The sequence below is a fragment of the Garra rufa genome, chromosome 4 (assembly GCF_049309525.1).
Source record: "Garra rufa chromosome 4, GarRuf1.0, whole genome shotgun sequence".
Lineage (NCBI taxonomy): Eukaryota > Metazoa > Chordata > Actinopteri > Cypriniformes > Cyprinidae > Garra > Garra rufa.
The window spans coordinates 7147104-7169177 of record NC_133364.1 but is presented as its reverse complement, the minus strand read 5'-3'; the positions used below and the strand labels follow the sequence as shown (position 1 = coordinate 7169177).

General features: G+C 35.4%; 3 protein-coding genes and 1 pseudogene across 3 annotated transcripts; 3 read left to right on the top strand and 1 right to left on the bottom strand.

Moving 5' to 3' along the window:
* Nucleotides 1-1127: 1127 nt before the first annotated feature.
* On the top strand, nt 1128-3696 carry rad51ap1 (RAD51 associated protein 1). The gene is made up of 10 exons (XM_073838563.1): nt 1128-1360; nt 1598-1638; nt 1725-1866; nt 1946-2052; nt 2147-2224; nt 2379-2450; nt 2591-2725; nt 2863-3042; nt 3118-3255; nt 3361-3696. Exons 1-10 carry the CDS (start codon nt 1344-1346, stop codon nt 3486-3488), a joined length of 1038 nt encoding a protein of 345 aa, XP_073694664.1. The 5' UTR covers nt 1128-1343; the 3' UTR covers nt 3489-3696.
* Nucleotides 3697-6877: 3181 nt separating this feature from the next.
* LOC141333529 (probable polypeptide N-acetylgalactosaminyltransferase 8) lies at nt 6878-11211 on the top strand. Its single transcript, XM_073838561.1, is given in 11 exon segments — nt 6878-7082; nt 7546-7750; nt 7823-7989; nt 8082-8265; nt 8538-8735; nt 8822-9009; nt 9526-9731; nt 9902-10036; nt 10166-10261; nt 10339-10503; nt 10602-11211. Coding segments are annotated over 11 exon segments (1866 nt in total). The 5' UTR covers nt 6878-6901; the 3' UTR covers nt 10743-11211.
* A 2110-nt stretch (nt 11212-13321) lies between these two features.
* On the top strand, nt 13322-16913 carry LOC141333531 (probable polypeptide N-acetylgalactosaminyltransferase 8; annotated as a pseudogene).
* A 507-nt stretch (nt 16914-17420) lies between these two features.
* ada2b (adenosine deaminase 2b) lies at nt 17421-21557 on the bottom strand. Its single transcript, XM_073838569.1, has 7 exons — nt 21351-21557; nt 21134-21261; nt 19639-19729; nt 19374-19482; nt 19009-19166; nt 18278-18480; nt 17421-18181 (listed from the first exon to the last, which is right to left on the bottom strand). The coding sequence occupies exons 1-7, from the start codon at nt 21555-21557 to the stop codon at nt 18088-18090; spliced, it is 990 nt and encodes a 329-aa protein (XP_073694670.1). The 3' UTR covers nt 17421-18087.
* Between the last annotated feature and the right edge of the window lie 517 nt (nt 21558-22074).

Here is a 22074-nt window from a genome sequence, read left to right as displayed (position 1 = left end):
AGTGTTATACTCATTTTAAATAAATACAATTTTGTTTCTTGATGAAAGAAAATAGGTTCTTTTCTTTGTTGTTGTCTTATTTGTCTTCAGTAAACTTAAAAAAGCAAGTAAGACTCAAAAAGTTGCTGGACTCCTCATTGGAAATTTAGCTGGTTTAACATTGACTTTGCCATCATGAGAGGTGAATAATGAACACAGAATCAATTTGAGATATCAATCTGCATCAGTCTCTGAGTGACTAAGAATAAATCTTTCCACATTCTGCTTTGTTTCCAACGTCACAGGCTACACTTTGGTTATTTTTGGAGGAAGGGCTTTACAGAGAGCAAACCTTTAAATTACACTATATGGCTCGCTTATGCTGTGCTCTTGAAGTAAACAGAGGATTTAGACTTTGCAGTTGATTGAGAACACTAAGTGTTAAAGCAAGACACCATATCACAGGTGAATAAACTTGTAAACATTTTAACTAATATTGAGTAATATCCCTAGTTGATTTATTAAAATTTTCTGAAAGGTTACTTTAAATATACACTGATTTACATACATATTTCTGGAAAAGAAGTCTAAAAATGGGATAAAACCAGGTAAGACTTTGTCGACCTATTAGAGCTAGCCAAAATGTTTTTGTACAGAGGGGATTTTGAAAAGCTCTTTTTATGACACTATAAAACATAAAATACTATCAGAATAACTAATAAAACTTATTTATTAATTATTTTGCCCAAAATATTACCAAATGACTTAACCCCTAGCCCATATTGTTAAAAGCGCAAGAGCAATTATAAAAATTAACAGATTTTTTTTACAGAAACATAAAAACCCCATTATAACGTTCATTTTAATTTATAAAAGAAAACATTTAGTGTGACGTATTCCCGCCTCCACGCTTAGTCAGTGCAGAACCACATCCGCAGATTCGAGATTTTTACAAAGCGCACAAAAGCTTGTACCGAGCAGAAGAAGTTTCGTCGAGGCTTTACATTCATATAACAACTATAAAATCATTATAATATTTTTTTAACCATTACCTACTGTAAAACTGGAAACACAACGATAGAAAAGGCTTTAACGAATTGCAAATTCGTGTATTCAGATAAATTTCCGTCGTTTGTTTTCAGGCGGGTATCAAAACAACATGCATATACAACTTATGACACAAAGACATAATTTCTAAAGGAACGTTATGTTTTCAATCTTACAGGTATTTTGATTGCTGGTTGTTCTGCAGCATAACGTTCAGTTAATACAAAAGATTGTTAAAAACGGCGAGGGTGTCAGTATTTGAATGTATATTCACGGGCCATAACGTGACATTTTATTTTCTCTTTTTGATCTAAAGAATGGACCGACCATCCAGGTGCGTATGAACGTTTTCAAAATAACGTTACGTCCATCCCTTCATCGCAAAATGAGTTATTCTATTTGTTAGGTTATGGTTGTCATGTTATTTTCTATATCTATATGTGCTTATTGTTGCATCTGTATGACAGCTGTTTGTCTTGCCTTTTAATATCCTGTACATTTCATGAACAATGACTGTGAGTTCAGAAAATTGGAATGTCACTGACTTGTTTTGATGTCTACCTGTCATCAGAAATAAGAAAGCTGTCAACTACGCATACTTCCAGGACGATGGTAAGTCATTTGATTTACATTTATAATGTAATGCTCAGAACGAAAGCTAGTTAGACCTATAAACATGTTTGCATGATTTGTTTCAGATGAGGATTTTGCCTGTGTGAAACCTCCTCCCAAAAAAGCTCGAACTGCCGTCAATGACCCTGATTCTGAGAGAAACTGCAAAACTACAAGTGCATCTCCAAATGAAGTTGTTGATCTCACTAGCTCAGGAAGCCGGAAGAGGTTACACAAAAGATGGACTTTTCTATTTAAACACATTATAGTATCTACACACTGACTCTTGACTTTTGTGCAATTTCAGGACATCTCTAAATGATAAACTTTATGAAAGAGATTTGGAGACAGCTTTAACATTATCATTGCTGCACTCTACAAGAACAGAGGATGGAGAGCCTATGACCAAAACAGGTGAATGTACTTCTAGCACAATAAAGCATTATAGAGTTCATCCAGATGTGGTGCTATATTTTACTGTTATTTAATGTCTTTCTGTGTTCTGCAGATGATCATGACAGTTCTCAGCCTCCTCAGTGTTCGCCACCTGTTCTAATACATTGCAGTGCTGAGAGCAGCCATTTAGGTAATAATGAATAATTGCTTTGTATTTTTACAGGGTCACAAACTGGTTATTTCTTCTTTGATTATTTGTACAGATTCTAAGTACATATTTATTGAGCTTTATTTGGCGTGTTTGCATCAAAATCTTTAAACATAACTTCCTTGATTTTGTACAGTCTGCGAAGGTCAGCCTCGTCCAGATTCTCCTCCTGTACTGTCAAATTGTAGCATTGATGGCAGAAAATTAGGTAACTACAAAATTCTGACTGAAATCTAAAAATGTAAAAATCAATGTGTCTTTTAAGAGTTTCATGAATGTTACATTATGTTGCAATATGTAATTTTTAATGCATATGTACCTTTGTGTTTATTATTGTCCTATTTTCAGGATTGAATTTGATCAGTATAGACGCCTCCCCTACCACTATTTCTAAACCGAAGGAAACCTCAGAGGAGCAGAGAAAACCACTGAAGGAGAAGGACAACAGAGACGATGAGGACTACCAGCCACAGAACACACCTGGTAATCTGAGGACCTTCAGCTCTTTATTATTATGGAGCTAGATTCTGCTGCTTATGTTTTCAGTGCTTACATGATGAAATTTCATACTTCAGATACAAAATGTGGCCATTTGTTTAAGGTTGTTTCTGCTGTTGCAGATTCAGAGAGTGATGCAGACTTCACTGCAGAAGATGAGAGTGAAGACGAGGCATTCACTGTGAAAAAGAAAAAGAAGGTAGTGAAACAGAAGACAGAAAAAAAAGCACCACCGGCTGCAAAGAACAAGTCTGAAAAGAAAGACAAAAATCCAACAAAAGGATCAAAAGCTAAAAGCTCAGGTACCTGTTTTTAAATTTTCCAGTCTGGCAAAAAAAACTGTATCAGCTACGCTAACATCTTTATTTCTCTGACAGCTCCCAGCCCAGCAGTCTGCCGGAGTCCAGTTGCTCCTGTGTCTGGACTGAAGAAGACGCCCACAACTCCTCCTCTCTCTAAACCTGCAGTCTGCTCCAGTCCTGCAGGGGCCAAACTGCCTAAGTGGAATCCCCCTGGTGAGACTACAGGCTCAAATCATCACTGTGCAGTTGTGGATTTTGACGAGAACATTGCAAAACAGAAAAAGTGTATAATTTATTTTTTTTTAACTCCATTCCCAGGTCTGGTTGGTCGAAGTCCTGGTGCGTCTCAGAACGCAAATGTGAAATCTCCAGGACAGGGCCTACGTTTAGGACTTTCTCGTCTGGCTCGAGTCAAACCCCTTCACCCTAATGCTACTGCAAGCTAAACAGACTTGTTTTAAAGAAACAATGTAATCAAAAGCTGTTCAAGCGATGTACATGAGGCATCTCTTAGTTTTCATGGCAGGAAAAATATGGTAAGAAGGATATTTTTTTACTGAAATTGGTCCAGAATTTGAGAACTTTGCTTCTTCACTTATAGTAATATGTAGGGAATAAATTACTCTTTGTTTTGATTTTAATATTTTAATGTCTTTTTTGTGGTGTATTTTAGCTTTGTAAATATGCACTTTTTTAAATAAATAAAGATTGTGTAATATGCTAAAATCAGTTTTTCCAAATATTATGTATCACATTTCATCACTTTTCTTATGACCCTTGAAGCCGAAAAGCTTTTTCTTATTTAGTTTTCCTGGTCAAAAATGACTGGTCTTTATAAAACTGCCCTTATTATGCTATATTATGATAAAACTGGGATGCATAAACTCACAAAATCTATGCTAATTAAAAGGAAACAAGATTGAATCCAATATTTGTAACAATATAGCATAACGAGAAATGTATAAACTGAAACTGGGAATACCATAAGGTGGGGTGGGGGGCGTACCAAAAAAGTAAAAAAAAAATTGTCAAAAGAAATTTGGGAAGTTACGGAGCCCCTTACGTCACCTGTAGAAGAAAAATAATTAATCCGTGGGGACGGTTTTGCAATTCGTTCCCTCAGTTTATAAACCGTACTCACGAATTCTTAAACTGTTCCCTCGGTTTAACAATTCGTGCCCACGGATTAACAAACCGTGCTCACGAATTTCCAATCCGTGCGCTCAGATTTTGTAAACCGTACCCTCGGATTTTGAATCCGTACCCACAAATTCATAATCCGTGCGCACGCTTTCGCAATCCGTTCCCACGGTTTGTAAACTGCTCTCACGGATTTGTGGCTGTTTAAGTGACACCTGTTTAAGTGCTGGATGCATTGTTTTGCATTTATTAAACTTTATTTCTCAGTATAGGCTATATGAGAATATGCAACACTGACAAAACAGAGTTTTTAGCTTTATTTTATATTAATCACCAATAGATTAGCTGCCAAAACACCATGTGTTTTATCCTATTGGTTATTAATGTAAAATAAACGCTTAAAAGAAGCCTGTTTTGTAAGTGCGGTCATGGTACCAACATAAAATAATAAGTGAAGAGCCCTGTTCAAACGGCTTTGTTTTATTTAATAATATTTTTCAAAATATAAAATTACCTGAATTAAAAAAAAAAAACGAGTTTTGGAGAGGAGAAGGTAATAAGCAATACAAAACAAATAATGTACAGGTTATGTTGCCATTCCTTTGCTGTCAAACTAAATGCAATGTAATAATAGGCCTTATTTAATAATAACATTAATAGTGCAGCATGTATCTAACTCTGGGTGAAAAGCTTAAAATCGCCAAAATGAGTCTACATGTTAATGAATAGTACACAAACACATTTGTTCACTCATTTATTTAGCCTATAAATAATAAAATAATATTTTAAGTATTATGACGTAAACAGCTTATACTACTGTTTCAGCTATTAAAATAGTTCAGTTTTGCATGTAATGACAAAGTGATTGTATTTCGTTTCGTTTTTTTTAAGTTAATTTAGAAAAACGTTTGGAGTATTTTTTGTTCGTTCAATATTAGTTTTTGTTTTTTAAAGTAACGATCATGCTGCACTATTAATGTTATTATTAAATATTATTAAATAAGGGCTATTATTACATTGCATTTAGTTTGAGAGCAAAGGAATGGCAACATAACCTGTACATTATCTGTTTTGTATTGTTTTTTACCTTCTTCTTTAAATTCAGGTAATTTTATATTTTGAAAAATATTATTAAATAAAACAAAGCCGTTTGAACAGCGCTCTTCACTTATTATTTTATTTTGGTACCATGACCGCACTTACAAAACAGGCTTCTTTTTAGCGTTTATTTTACATTAATAACCAATAGAATAAAACACATTGTGTTTTAGCAGCTAATCTATTGGTGATTAATATAAAATAAAGCTAAAAACTCTGTTTTGTCAGTGTTGCATATCTCATATAGCCTACTGAGAAATAAAGTTTAATAAATGCAATGCAATGCATCCCTTAAACAGGTGTCCTGGTTGAATTTGGGGGCGGGGCCACAAATCCGTGAGAGCAGTTTACAAACCGTGGGAACGGATTGCTAAAGCGTGCGCACGGATTATGATTTTGTGGGTACGGATTCAAAATCCGAGGGTACGGTTTACAAAATCTGAGCGCACGGATTGGAAATTCGTGGGCACGGTTTGTTAATCCGTGGGCACGAATTGTTAAACCGATGGAACAGTTTAAGAATTCGTGAGTACGGTTTATAAACTGAGGGAACGAATTGCAAAACCGTCCCCACGGATTAATTATTTTTCTTCTACAGGTGACGTAAGGGGCTCCGTAGGAAGTTGTTAGACCATGTGTGAGCAAACTTGTGTTGTATTCCCTCAGTTAATGCTCAAGCGATGCCTCCCTCTAGTGGTTAAAAATCAGCCACGTGTGGAGGAGAGGGGAACAAAAGAAGCTTTTCCTCACCACAGTCATCTGGGGTGGAGCTTAATTTTTTGTAAAGCTTCTATTCAACAATAAGTATTGTGAAGGCAATATGTAAATCAAACTGAAAACCAGTTAACCGGCACTTTGTTTTCAGAGTAAAAAGTCCTACAAGGCAAGCAAGATTTTTGTTTGCAGTTAAGTTGTTAAATAGCCTGTGTAAATTGTAGGCCTTGTTTGCAGATAAACGGTGCTTCTTCAGAAGATAACTTCATGTGTAATACTGTGTCTTTTTAGGAAAGTTTTTAGTGTTGTATGTCATTGTAAAATAATCAGAAATGCAAAACTCTTTGTGAACAGTCTCACTGATAAATACAGTGTGCATTGTAATTTTGCACTGTAAAGTATATTTGACATTTTATAGTTTAGTGAACTTAATTTGGGTGATTTTCAATTTAAAACATTAATGTTGATTACACAATATAATAATTATTGGTATAACAAGGGCTGTCTGTAATAATTACATTATGGCAAAATTACATGAAATAAATTTTAACATTTTAAAACCAATTTCAACATTTACATATTTATATCCATTGGATATTTTAGCAAGTTTATTTCTAATCTCTAATTTTTATAGTTCTGTTCAGGCTGCATTTGAAAATCTACTGAAAAATCGTAGTGTTTAACCACTTTACCACCTCTACCAGGATTCAGTGTCCTGGTTTTCTCCCTCCCAATTTTATGATTAATGTGACTAATGTTAGTGTCACAAACTCAGCAAACATTAGTTTTACAAAAGCTTGAACCATACAATGTAAACCCAGTGACAGCCTCACAGAGTAACTGATACCTGATGACAGAAGACATCTAGAAAACAATTCACTGTGAGATCTTTGCTGTTCTGGTCATCATGAGAATAAGCTTTGTGAAGACTTTGTTTCCAGTCTTGCCTGTCACTGTGGTGTTGCTCTATATGAGTTCGGTCAAGTGGGAAATCCAAACTCAAGAGAAGCAGCTCCACCAAGTCCAGCAGAACAACGAACAGCTTCTTAACAAGCTGAACAAACTGGAGGCTCAATTAATAGCAGTGGGTGAGTTAATAATGTTTAATATTTTTAGTAATCGAATTTGATTAAAAAATAAAATGTTTTTTATTCCCTAAGCAATCTTAAAAATGGGTTTGAAATCATAATTGACCCATTTATTTTCTAAGTTTATACTTTGCTCGCCCTGACTTTTCTGTATAAGATATTTAAAAAAAAAATTAGAATAGTTTTCATCTGATCATGTGATCTCAACCTGTCTGCCAACTCATTCCCTGGAAATTACAGCTGTTACTAGGCTACTGATGTCTTTTTTTATAATATGTTTTTTAAATATCTTTTTTAAAATATGATAACAATTTTTTCTAAATACTTACTTAATTTACTATTTGTACTTTTAGTTTTACTTTTACATGCACTGTATTGTTTTAATCACTAGTTTGGTTTGTATTAATGTAATTTGAAGCAATTCCTGTAGACAATGATATTTAAAATGAAACATTTTTTGCAGAAGAGAAAAGCCTTAAAGTGAGGAATGAGACAAAGCCAGCAAAGAAGCTGTTCCCAAACTCATACCTCATGAAGGAATGGACTGTTGAACTTTCTGAGAACGACCAGAGGAAGGCTGAAGATCTCTTTCAGAAATATGGCTATAATGCTTTCCTTAGTGACCAGTTGCCTCTGGACCGGGAGCTGTCGGACACTCGAGACCACAGGTGAATTTCAGCAGTTTACGGAAATGCTCTGAAACTCAACATCTGTCTTGATGCATTTATCTGTTTCTGTAGATGCATTGACCGTGAATACCCCCACAATCTGCCCACCATCAGCGTGATACTGATTTATCTGGATGAGGCTCTGTCTGTCATTCAAAGAGCCATTTGCAGCATCATCAACAGAACTCCAGCCCACCTGCTCAAAGAGATCATACTGGTGGACGACCACAGCACAAATGGTTTGTTTCTTTCAAAACCCAGTCCAACTCTGGTCTCAAATTAACATTGTACACAAAATGAGCTATTAATTCTGTATGTATCTCTTCTGCAGAAGATCTGAAAACACAGCTACATGTTTATATCATATCCATCAATGAGAAGCACCCAGGCCTGCTGAAGATGGTGACCCATTCAGAGCAGAAAGGACTTTCCCAGGCCAGAATCTCAGGGTGGAAGGCTGCCACTGGGGATGTGGTTGCCATTTTGGATGCCCACATTGAGGTCCATATCAAATGGTGTGACACTGCTCAGTTGACTTCAGTATTTGGCAATAAACTAAATATTTGCTCAGCTAGATGATATTCTTAAAACAATATTGCATATTGTCCTATACGATATTGTAGTATAATTTGAATTAGCTTTATTTTAAAAATTCATTTTAATTAGATTATTTTGTAATTTGGTTGTGCTCAGTTAGCTGAATATCATGCTCCACCTTTATTTTTTTTTTAACTCAAATTAAAACTGAATTATTGTATTAAGGTGTATGAAGTTGTTTCTTTTTAAGGGCAGAGCCTCTGCTTGCACGTATCCAGGCTGACCGTACCCTGGTCCTGAGCCCCGTGTTTGATAAACTCAATTACTATGACTTGCAAGTGACAAACTATGTTGCATCTGCTCATGGTTTTGATTGGGCTCTCTGGTGCACGTACGTGGGGTTCCCACAGAAGTGGTACGATCAAAACGACCCTTCACAGCCAGGAAAGTAAGTGTATGTTGTTGGTTTAATATTTTATACTGTATTCCATGCCAAATGTGATTGTAACAGTCCATCCTCTGCCTGTTCTTCAGGAGTCCCTCTGTAATGGGAATTGTAGTGGTTGATCGTCTGTTCTTTGGTGAGATTGGGACTCTGGATGGAGGGATGGAGGTGTACGGAGGAGAGAATGTTGAATTAGGAATACGGGTAAACATATAATTTTTCTAAATTATACTATATTAAACCGTAATTAAACCACTGGCCTGTTACCTTTTATTATCCATGACAATAAAACCTCTCTCTGCATGGACAAACAATTGTTGTCAGTGTTGCCGCCTTGTCTTTTTTGATAAAACAGGTTTAGGTTCAATTTTGCTATTAGTAATGGTGCTTGATACAGATTCAGGTAATTTACACGCTCTCTCTCTCTCTCTCTCTCTCTCTCTCTCTCTCTCTCTCTCTCTCTCTCTCTCTCTCATAAAAATACATATAACTCAAGCTTTTGTTACTGGCTCTAAAAATACATTTTAAAGTTGAGAGGCTTGAGATGAGATGCGAAAGCAATTAATTGTACACATGAGCATTTGAAGGACGAAAACATGACATTCTTGAAATAAAACATTTGAACAATATAATCTCAAGGTGTAAAACACACCTGTAACAACCACACGCCTCATGGCTACATTACCAATTCAGTTGTGTATTGTTTTTCAACAATTCAACAGCACTCGTCAAGTATTACCTCTGTAATATACTCTATTTACATGGTAGCCTAGCGCACTGTGTTGAATTTTTCATTCATGTGTCTTGGTTCAGGTGTGGCTGTGTGGAGGAAGTATAGAGGTTGTACCCTGCTCTAAAATTGCTCATATCGAGAGGGCACACAAACCCTACATGCCTGATCTCAGCAATGTAATGAAGAGAAATGCCCTCAGAGTGGCAGAAGTTTGGATGGATGAATACAAGACAAATGTGAACATCGCCTGGGGTCTTCCCATACAGGTAGATCTAATTAAAAGTTTCAGCCACTCAAATTCTGGATTTTCAAGATCAGTTGATTCTAACAGGTTCAGTTTGAGACCTCTAAAGTGAACTGGTAAGTTGTGTGAATTTGTTCTGGTTATTATGATCTGCAAATGACCCTGTGTATCTGTTCTCTCCTGTTCCCACAGAACCATGGGATAGACATTGGTGATGTATCGGAGAGAAAGAAACTGAGAAAAAAGCTAAATTGCAAACCATTTAAATGGTATCTGGAAAATGTCTATACTCAGTTAAATCCCATTCATTTATTAGCTTATGGAGCGGTGAGTGACATATAGTTCCATATCTATATCAAGATCAAATTTAAGTCTGAGATCTAAGATCATTTGTACAGGAAAAATGATAAAAAGTTTTGGCAGTTTAATATTATGTCCTTATCTCTGTCAAAACAGCTGATAAATGATCTGCAAACAAGTTTATGTTTGGATAAGGGGCCATCTGAAGAGAACACTCCCATTTTATATCCATGTCATTTCATGAGATCACAGGTAATCTCTTATCTTCTCTGCATTTTCAAACTGTATTTTGGGAAATATATTTGACACACCTCAGTTTCTCATCACAGATATTTTATTATACGGCACGTGGTGAGATATTTGCGCCTCCCCTTCAGTCCCTTAAAAACAAAAGGAACCGCTGTCTAATTGATCCCGGCTCTGGCAGGTTTCCAGAGCTGTCCTGGTGTTCAGACACTGAAAAACAAAAACACATGTACTGGGAATTCAAACAGGTGAACAAATAATTACACCCCAAGCATAAAATAGGATACTGCCATATATCACAATCTAAACAATGCTTGGAATAATTCATATTCTTGTTTGTTTTCAGGGACAGGCCATACAGAACAGAGACACTAAACGCTGTCTGGAGATCAGCACTGAGCAGACAGGAAAGTATGAAAAGAACGTTTTTCTCCAGGAGTGCAGAAACCAACACTGGAAGATACAGAATGTAATTCAGGATTTATGAAACGCAAGATATAATCAGTTTATGTAAATACAGCTGACATGCTGGAGAAACATCATAGAAATTATTATTAATAAAAATGTGAATGCACATATGAACTGAAAAAGATTAGGTGCTAAAAAATAACTTGCATATTATATGACTGATGAAAGTAGAATTGTCAAACTTCTTGCATGTCATATGACCTCAGAGAACTGTGAAATCTCAGTGGATACTAACGGATTCGGCTGACAAAAAGGTTTTGGGAAAACCTGGAAAAGTGCAACAGAACATATTAGCCTACATATATTTGTAGTCTACGTAAGTTCAAACATGTTTTTACAGTGTACTTAAATCAATGATAAACCCCCTTTTCAACATACAGTGCAGGTAAATAAGTGCCAGTTTCAGTTCTTCAGAATAGAGTTTTATGTAAACATGTGCGAGTTCTCTCTTTCAAACAAAACTTGAGTAATTGAAAGCCACAGTGAATGAGAATGGGGCATGTTGTCACAGAATGTCAAATGTATATTAAAGCAATAGTTCAACCAAAAATGATTATTTTTATCATTTACACAGCCTCACAAAAAAGAAGATATTTAGTGGAATGTCCGAATTGTTTTCTGGGTGTTCTAAGTGTGATAAAGGTCAAAGTTTCAGTCGTTCTGTAAAAAAAAAAAAAAATCCTTGATTTCCACCATAGCGCTTCTTTTGAAATCTGTGAGTCTTGAAACTGTGGTGTTTTTTCATGTAAATACAGATTCACAGCTTTATCCTTTTTGTGAATCCATATCAGTGATGCTACACTTTCACATAGTTGTTACATGCATGACAGGACCAATGACAGAATAAGGGAAAACAGTGAAAGAATATTCCCAATATTTTCTGTCGCTGTGGAGTTTTTCTATATGAGTTTGATGAGGAAACAAATCCAAACTCAAGAGAAGTCCAGCAGAACTCATTACACATCGCACTTCTCCTCAACAAGCTGGACAAACTGGAGGCTCATTTAAAAGCAGCGGGTGACTTACTAATATATGTTTTGCTTCAGTGTTGTTTTAGACTTCAAATACTTGATGAACACAAATTCTTCTACAGGAAAGAAGCCTCAAAGTGAGAAATAAAAGGAAGCCAGCAATGAAGCAAGAAAAAGAGGACAATCAGAGGATGACTGAGGAACTCTTTCAGAAATACGGCTATAATGCCATCTTCAGTGACCAAATGCATCTGGACTGGAAGCTCAAAATACAGATTTTTTCAGGGCCAGTTCTAGAAGTCTTGAGGTATTTATTCTGTCAGGTTTGGTCTGAGAGACCTAGGTGTGAAAAGTGTAGTTTTGCATTGTAAAGTATGTTTGATGTTTCAATTTTTAAAATTGTTTTATTAAAACAATTTTGTAACTTGTAAGAAGCAGGATTTATTTGCAGAAGCAGATTGTTTTATGAACTCTTTGTAAACAATCTCACAATGATAATCTCACTTAAGAGTCTCTGATAAATACAATGTGCATTGTAGTTTTGTACCGTTGAGTATATTTGAGTTTGGTGAACTTTATTTAAGTCCTTATCAATTTTTATTACATACAATAATTATTAATATAACAAGAGCCATCTATAATCATTAAATCAAGGCTAAATTAAATAACACGTAAAACACATTTTATATTAATTGTTATTAATTAATTTTATGATTTCGCAAGTTTATTTCTAATTTATCATTTTTATAGTTCTATTCAGATAGACCGTTGATGTACTGTGGTGCATGCCTACCTGGTTCCTTTTACTGAATGATACCTGATATTCAACTCTACCACCTCTACCAGGATTCAATGTCCTGGTTTCCTCCCAGTCTAGCACGGTTGATAAAGAACAAGTGATTAAGTTCAGACAGCAAACATTATAGGCACCGAGCTTTGACCATAAAACATGGACCAGTGACAGCCTCACAAATAACTAATGCCTCAAAAAGGAAAACCTTTAGAAAATCTTTGGACAACATAAATTGGTGGAAAAGCAGCTCCACCAAGCCCAGTAAAAGTTCTTGTTACACAGTGGACTTCTCCTCAACAAGCTGGACAAACCGAAGTTGCCTATCCCTGGTTTAGTTCTTTCTGTTTAGCTGTTGGTTTTATGTCACTCTCTAAGCACTCTTTAAAATTGATATGAAGTCAAAAATGACCCTACTTACAAAAACTTGGCAATTTCTATCCTTAGTGAAATCCCATGAATGGGCATCCCATGGTTATAGAGTGACATAAAGTTCACTATGAAACAAGATAATTGGTTTCACAATTTCATATACAATCCTTATTGTCTCTATCAAAACAGCTGATTAATGATCTGCAAACATGTAAATATAGATTCACATCTAGGATTTATCCTGTGTATTCTGTGTTTATTATGTAAAATGTATGTTACATTTAATAAAGAAAGCTAATCAGCATTGAGACTGTTGCATGCAAACCTTCTGTCACAGTGACTAAGCATCATTGACGCTACATTACGACAGAAAAACTGTAACTAGTGGAAGAAAACAGTCTTTCATCAGACCACGACTACAGAAAAGGCTTTCTGTGATGATAGCCGTGCTCGAGAGTTCAAATCATGAGATTAAGCTGTGTGAAGAGTTTGTTTCCAGTCTTGTCTGTTGCTGTGGTGTTTCTCTGTATTCGTTTGATGATGAGGCAAATCCAAACTCAAGAGAAACAACTCCACCAAGTCCAGCAGAACTTCTCATTACACAGTGCACTTCTCCTCAACAAGCTGGACAAACTGGAGGCTCATTTAGTAGCTGTGGGTGAGTACAGTATATGTTTTGCTTCAGTGTTGTTTTAGATATGAATACTTGGTGAACACATAATTCTTGCAGGAGAGACAAGCCTTAAAGTGAGAAATGAGAACAAGCCAGCAAGGAAGCTGTTCCCAAACTCATACCTCTTCAAGGAATGGACTGTTGAACTTTCTGAGGATGACCAGAGGAAGGCTGAGGATCTCTTTCAGAAATATGGTTATAATGCCTTCCTTAGTGACCAGTTGCCTGTGGACCGGGAGCTGCCGGAAACTCGAGACCACAGGTGAGTCTTACCAGTTTACAGAAACGCTTTGCAATTCAATATCTGTCTTGATGCATTCATCCATTTCTGTAGATGCATTGACCGTGAATACCCCGACAATCTGCCCACCATCAGCGTGATACTGATTTATCTGGATGAGGCTCTGTCTGTCATTCAAAGAGCTATTTGCAGCATCATCAACAGAACTCCAGCCCACCTGCTCAAAGAGATCATACTGGTGGACGACCACAGCACAAATGGTTTGTTTCTTTCAAAACCCAATCCAACTCTGGTCTCAGATTAATATTGTACACAAAATGAGCTATTAATTCTGTATGTATCTCTTCTGCAGAAGATCTGAAAACACAGCTACATGTTTATATCAGATCCATCAATGAGAAGCACCCAGGCCTGCTGAAGATGGTGACCCATTCAGAGCAGAAAGGACTTTCCCAGGCCAGAATCTCAGGGTGGAAGGCTGCCACTGGGGATGTGGTTGCCATTTTGGATGCCCACATTGAGGTTCATATCAAATGGTGTGACACTGCTCAAAATTGCTCAACTAGATGAAATTCTTAAAGTAAAGTGTCTTAAAGTAATATTGCATAACTGGTGTGAAGCAGTGTTATTTTAGCATTATTTATACATTATTAAAGTATTTATTCATATTTTGTTACAAATTGTACAAATATTATTTAGTTTTAGTTAACACTGGTGTGAACAATCATCACAGACAAATGAACACAATGACAGTATGAAATCAGATTTTTCAAGTACTCTCTGACTTGTAGGGCAGAGCCTCTGCTTGCACGTATCCAGGCTGACCGTACGCTAGTCCTGAGCCCCGTGCTTGATAGAGTCAATTACTATGACTTGCAAGTGAAAAACTATTTCGCCAGCGCTCATGGTTTTGATTGGGCTCTCTGGTGCACGTACGTAGCATTCCCAAAGAAGTGGTACGATCAGAACGATCCTTCACAGCCAGAAAAGTGAGTGTGTGCTGTGTAATACTGTGTCTAAGATATAAACAAATTTATTCTTTTTCATTGGCAGTCATGCTGTAAATGTGATGTTTTGTGTGAAATTCTGCTCTGTTAATAGTGTAACAGATCCACCTTTTTCCTTGTTCTTCAGGAGTCCCTCTGTAATGGGAATTGTAGTGGTTGATCGTCTGTTCTTTGGTGAGATTGGGACTCTGGATGGAGGCATGAAGGTGTACGGAGGAGAGAATGTTGAATTAGGAATACGGGTAATTCACACGCACGTAAAAACACATTGAGCATTCTCTTAAGTTATTATTTCCTATGATACTTTATATATTATATTTACATGGTAGCCATAGTGCACAGTTATCTTTTCCTATGATGTGTCTTGGTTCAGGTGTGGCTGTGTGGAGGAAGTATAGAGGTTGTACCCTGCTCTAAAATTGCTCATATCGAGAGGGCACACAAACCCTACATGCCTGATCTCAGCAATGTAATGAAGAGAAATGCTCTTAGAGTGGCAGAAGTTTGGATGGATGAATACAAGACAAATGTGAACATCGTCTGGGGTCTTCCCATACAGGTATAGTTCTAATGAAAGAAGATTCAGCCAATTAAATTCTGGGTTTTCAAGGCCATTTCTAAGAGTACTGGATGTTGATTCTACCCCACAGAACCATGGGATAGACATCGGTGATGTATCAGAGAGAAAAAAACTGAGAGAGAGGCTGAAATGCAAACCATTCAAATGGTATCTGGAAAATGTCTATGCTGAGTTAAATCCCATAAATGTATTAGCTTACGGAGTGGTGAGTGACAGTTTACTATGAATCAAGAGATCAGTTGCACAGGAAAATTATTACGGGTTTGGTGGCTTAATATAATCTCATTATTTCTATCAAAACAGCTGATTAATGATCTGCAAACAAGGTTATGTTTGGATAAGGGGCCACTTGAGAAAAACACTCCCATTTTATATCCATGTCATTTCATGGAATCACAGGTGATATGTTCTCTTCTTTTCTCCTCTTTGCATCTTCAACTGTATTTTGGGGAATATTTGACACACTCAAGTTTCTCATTACAGATATTTTATTATATGGCACATGGTGAGATATTTGCGTATCCCCTTCAGTCTTTTAAAAACAAAAGGAACCGCTGTCTAATTGATCCCGGCTCGGGCAGGTTTCTAGAGCTGTCCTGGTGTTCAGACACTGAAAAACCAAAACACATGTACTGGGACTTCAAGCAGGTGAACAAATAATTACACCTCAAACATAAAATAGGATACTAATGTATATAACAATCTAAACATTTCTTAAGAAATTCATATTTTTGTTTATTTTCAGGGACAAGCCATACAGAACAGAAACACCAAACGCTGTCTGGAGATCAGCAATGAGCAGACAGGAAAGTATGAAAAGAACGTTTTTCTTCAGGAGTGCAGAAACCAACACTGGAAGATACAGAATGTAATTCAGGACTTTTGAAATGAAAGATATAATCAATTTATATAAACACAGCTAAGATGCTAGTATTCACGCTAGCTGAGTCCTAGTGGCAAAAATGCAAATGCAGACATGTACTGAAAGAGATAAAATTGTTTCCTGTTTCATATAGCCAGCTATAGAACATGTTGTCACAGAATGTCAGTGTTTATTAAAAGAATAATTCATCCAAAAATTGCAATTTTCTCATCATTTACTAAGCAGAATATCCAGACTGTTGTTTTACATCAACAAAGGTAAATTTGGTGAAAATTTTGACTTCCATCATATAGCACTCCTGGAGTGTTTTTTTTTAAATCTGTGTGGAGTTTTAAATCTGGGGTGTTTTTTTCATGTAAATATAGATTCACATCTAGGCTATATCTTTTTTGTGAAATTTATGTTAAGGCCGTTCGGTGCAAACCTTCTGTCGCAGTGACTAAGCATCATACTACACTTTTACACAATCACCACAAGCAACAGGACCAATGACAGAATAACTGAAAACAGAGGAAGGAAAATGCATTTAAATGCAGTGGGTGAGTTACTAATATATACTTCCTTCAGTTTTATATTTTAAATATCTGATGAACACATATTCTTGCAGAAGAAAGAAGCCCAAAAGTAACGAGAAGAAGCCAGCAAAGAAGCTGTTCACAAACTCAAATCTCTTCAAGCAATGGACTGTTGAACTTTCTGAGGACAACCAGAGGCAGGCTAAGGATCTCTTTCAGAAACATGGCTATAATGCCTTCCTTACTGACCAGTTGCCTCTGAACTGGGAGCTGTCGGACACTCGAGACCACGGGTGAGTTTCAGTGGGTTACATTAATGCTCTGAAATTCAACATCTATCTTGCATGATGCATTCATCAATTTCTGTAGATGTTTTCAGAGCAAAAATTACTTTCCCAGGCCAGAATTTCAGGGTTTAAGGCTGCCACTAGGGATGTGGTTCCATGTCAAATGGTCAAATGAAACAGCTAGATAAAATCTGTCCCCCAGTTTAAAAAAAATGTATAAAATGTAAACAGTTTCTCAAGTACTCTCTTTCTCATAGGGCAGAACCTCTGGTTGCACATTTTCAGTCTGACCGTACGTTGAGCCCCGTGTTTGATACAGTCAATTACTATGACTTGCAGATGACAAAGTATTTCACTTTGCCTTATGGCTATGACTGGGCTCTCTGGAGTTGATCTCTGTTGATCTGATATTGCTAAATTCTAATAACAATTTAACAGATCTGTCCTTTGCCTGTTCTCCAGGAGTCCCTCTGCAATGGGAATTCTTGTGGTTGGATATGTACAGAGGAGAGAATGTTGAAAGGAATACGTGTAAGCCACATTCACATGCAAATGTGTTGATCGTTTTCTTAAATATTATATTATAGGCTATTTAAAAGCAGCCATGGAAACCCATGTCGAGTTTTTCTTTCATGTGTTTTGACTCAGGTGTGGCTGTGTGAAGGAAGTATCTTAGCAATGTAATGAAGAGAAATGCACTCAGAATGTTCACATAGCCTGGCATATTCCAAAAACAACTTTTATCATCTTTTGGACACATATCCAAAGACTCACTATACAGAACAGAGGCACTAAACACTGTCTGGCGATCAGTGCTGACCAGAAAGGAGAATATGAAGTTTTAATTCAGTAGTGCAGAAACCAGCACTGGAGGATACAGATAATTGTAATTATAAAGATAATTATAAATGCTGTGGACAAATCTCAAAGATGTATTATGTCAAATAATACTTTCAATCTGTAATACAATCAAATAATAATTTTTTAACCCCCAGATTCATAAGATAACTAATAATAAAAATACAGTCCTCTCCTCTTTTGTTTGTCATGGTGATGTATTTTCTGTTACAAATTTGTTCCACTTTTCCTTCCATACTGCCATAGCTTTATTTTGTAGTTGTAATGACAAAGAGCTGTACCTGTTAATAAAGGGGAAAAGTGCAACCTTTAAAAAAAAGTCTACATAACTAAAATGACTTTTCCAATTAAAGTATGTGAATAAGTAAATCAGTCACCTGATTGAATTAATCGCAAGCTCCTTTAGAGTCCCCAGATTCGCGCTCAACCCACCAATACCCACAAAGACCTGGTAGAAATCATAGGAGAGTCCTGTTGTCCCGAATAAAGTAGGATCATCTGAGCTCACCACTATGGGATGACCATCTGACATTAATACAGCGGCGGGGTGGTTTCGCAAATCCGAGACCAGATTTAGCACCTGGAGAAGACGGAAAAACACTGCTGATTTAATCAATCACACAGACATTATTGAGACAGTTCTGCTCAAGATAAGTCCGTCCAAATATAGTTTTTTCACACTGGAAGAGCAGGCTAAAAATAATATTTAGGACTTTATTTGGGTTCCATGTGCTTTGCAGGGTAACCATACATCCTCTTTTTCCTGTCCTGGCCAGGATTTATAAATCTAAATGTCTGGGTTTAGGCTTTGTTTTCTTATTGACATGCTCTTTATAGTCTTCATACACTATATATAAGTGTAATTGCATTGCTTTGACTGTTCTCTCTACATCCTAAGTTACAAGTTACTTGTACTGTCCCTGTGTTGAGCGTCAAAGGGCCTTTACCCTCCTTTTACATTTGCCAAAAATGTAACTTCAGGCTGTTTTGTTGTAAAAATGAATAAGTAAGCCCTGCCTAGGTGAGAAAAAGTAACGCAATGCATTCATTTCCATAAAAAGTAACTAAGAGGACATATGGTCAGCCTAGTTTTGCAACTCAGCTGCACCTGGTTGGAAATGGGACACAACTCCACTGCCACTCCTCTCGTCCTGGATAGCTGCTTGGCCAGGGGATGATGAACCAGTGCGAAACCATGTCCAATGCGGCTTGTGTTAAACAGCAGAGCATCTAACACATTCCTGTCAACATCTGTACCATCCAAATCTAAAAAAAAAAACCACCCACAAAAAGCAAACTCCTTTTCAGTCATTACCTTCAGCAAGCATAAGAACAATAGATGTTTTTGCGTTTGTTTTGAGGTTTTGTTGGATTCACACTATTTTGACCAGTGAGTGGTGCTTTGATTTTGTCAAGCAATTGATTCAAAATTTAAAAAGTTAAATGTAGCTTCAAAAAGCTACATTCACTGACCTGTCTCTCCAGCATGGAAAAAGAAAGGAAGTTGTGTCTTTATTTCTGAAGGGAGTGATAAGGCATCTCGAAAGTACCAGATAGATCCTCCAGTGTCTTCACGACCTACCTACAGCAATAAATTGATCAAATTAGAGAAAGCTAATATTAAGTCCTGGTTCAGTTATTTTGGCTTTGTTATTGCACAGTGCAGATGGTAACATATTTAGTATTGCATTTTGGTGACATGGCTGTCACCAGTAACATAAGTCAAAGATGAGATTACCAGGTCGAATCCAGCGACAATGTCTGGATATTTTCTCTGCATTTCAATGGCCTCTTGTACTGCCTGCTTCACTTGAGACACACTTAGAGACCTGTGTAAAAATGCATTCAGATCAGATCAATGTGAATATAATACTGCATCTGAAATAATATTCTTACCTCCGGTTTCACAGACAAGGCTTAAGTCTAGTTTTAGACTAAAATATAAGTCTGAGCTGTTTCAACTGAAAGAAACTTGCACTGACTGATCTTAAAATACATCAGTGCCTTTGTTTTGTCTCAAGATGCACAGTACATTTATAAAAAGTAAATGTCCTAATTGAACTATGTCCTAATCCTGGTTTAGGCTAAGCCCAGGCATAAGTATATTGGTAACACTTTACAATACGTGTGCACAAATAAGCATTAATTCATGCTTAATTAATGCACAGATAATGAACAATTTATTAATGATTACTACATCAGCAACTAATGCACATTCTATATGATTCATAGATTAAGTAATCAATAAATTGTTAGTAGTTAATTGTTCCATAATGTATTAATTCCATAATAACTTATTTTATTAACTAATAGTGTAAATTAAATGTGTTAGTTACCACAGTGGTCAAAGCTATGTACTTCAACTTCCAGTTGTCTGCTTTAATTACTCATTAGCTAATGATTTGCAAAGATATCATTATGTTATGACTTTACTTATTTATGTTATGACTATTAACTAATTGTTAAGTAATATACTTATAGCTAATGATTAATTAAAGCAGACAACTGCAAGTTAATAAATACATTTATACATGGCTTGAACCCATTTTGGTAATTAATACATTAATTTACACTATTAGTTAGGGGTTATTAGGGAATTAATACATTATGACACATTTAACTAATAACAGTTTATTGATCAGTTAATCTATGAATCATACAGAATGTTCATTAGTTGCTGATGTAATCATTAATAAAGTGTTTAGTTCTTCATTAATTATACATTAACTCGTGATTATCTGTGCATTAATTAAACATGAATTAATGCACATGTGTGCACACGTATTGTAAAGTGTTACCAGTATATTAAATCTTCCTGTCAAAACTCCTAGACAATATAGTTCTTCGTCTTTTTGAATTAAAATGACAGTGTTAAATGTTTTTTATTCTGTAGTATTTAATGGCATGTGTCTTTGCTTTTGTAATCTCGAGTTATTGTTTCTCCATAAATTCATCATCATTTTCACCCTTGTTAGTCTAGTGGCGTCATACTTGGGAAAAGAAAAATGTAATTTGGCGATAGTGGAAATGTCATTTCTTTTTTTAGAAACAGTAACCATTAAAGTGTCTTTATGAAATCAACTAACATGGCTTATGATCTTATGAAAAGAAAAAAACACTGTATGAATTGTAATTTAGTTTAAAGGCTGTAATTCTTTAATGGCTGTAAAAAAACACACACAGGACAGAGAGACCATTTATTTGTTAATTAATTTGATTTTATGCAGTTTTACCTGTGGACAGTGAAGATTAAACAAAATCCAATGAAATCTGGATGATTTGCTCTGAACTGCTCAGTGATGTTTCTGTAGACCTCTAGAGACCATGCTCTGTCATGAGTAGTGCCATCGAGTTCATATGCCTAAACATAATTATAACATATACAATTTTTTATTTGAGAGCGTGCACATATAGATTTCATTATGGTGATGTGGTTTATCAGTCACAAACCTTGGACTGTCCGACTCTTAGTTCCAGGTACATGATATTGTCTTCATAAAGCTCCTTCAGACCCTGGTAGATGTAGTCCTTAAAGACAGGTGCATATGTGATCAGCCCAGATAGAGCCATAAAGACCTTCTCAAACCTGTCCCATGCTGCATCTTGTGTTGGATAAGACGTCTCCGGGTCTTCCGTGAAGAGTGTAAGATTCCGCATTAAACTAAGAAATAGAATTTGTGTAATTAGTCTAATTTATATATATATATATATATAATATATATATATATATATATATATATATAATATATATATATATATATATATATATATATATATATATATATATATATATATATATATATATATATATATATATATATATATATATATATATATATATATATAATATATATATATATATAATATATAATATATATTATATATATATTATATATATATATATATATATATATATATATATATATATATATATATATATATATTATATAATATATATATATATATATATATATATATATTATATTATATATATTAATATATATATATATATATATATATATATATATATATATATTATATATATATATTATTATATATATATATATATATATATATATTATATATATATATATATATATATATATTATATATATATATATATATATATATATATATATATATATATATATATATATATATATATATATAATAT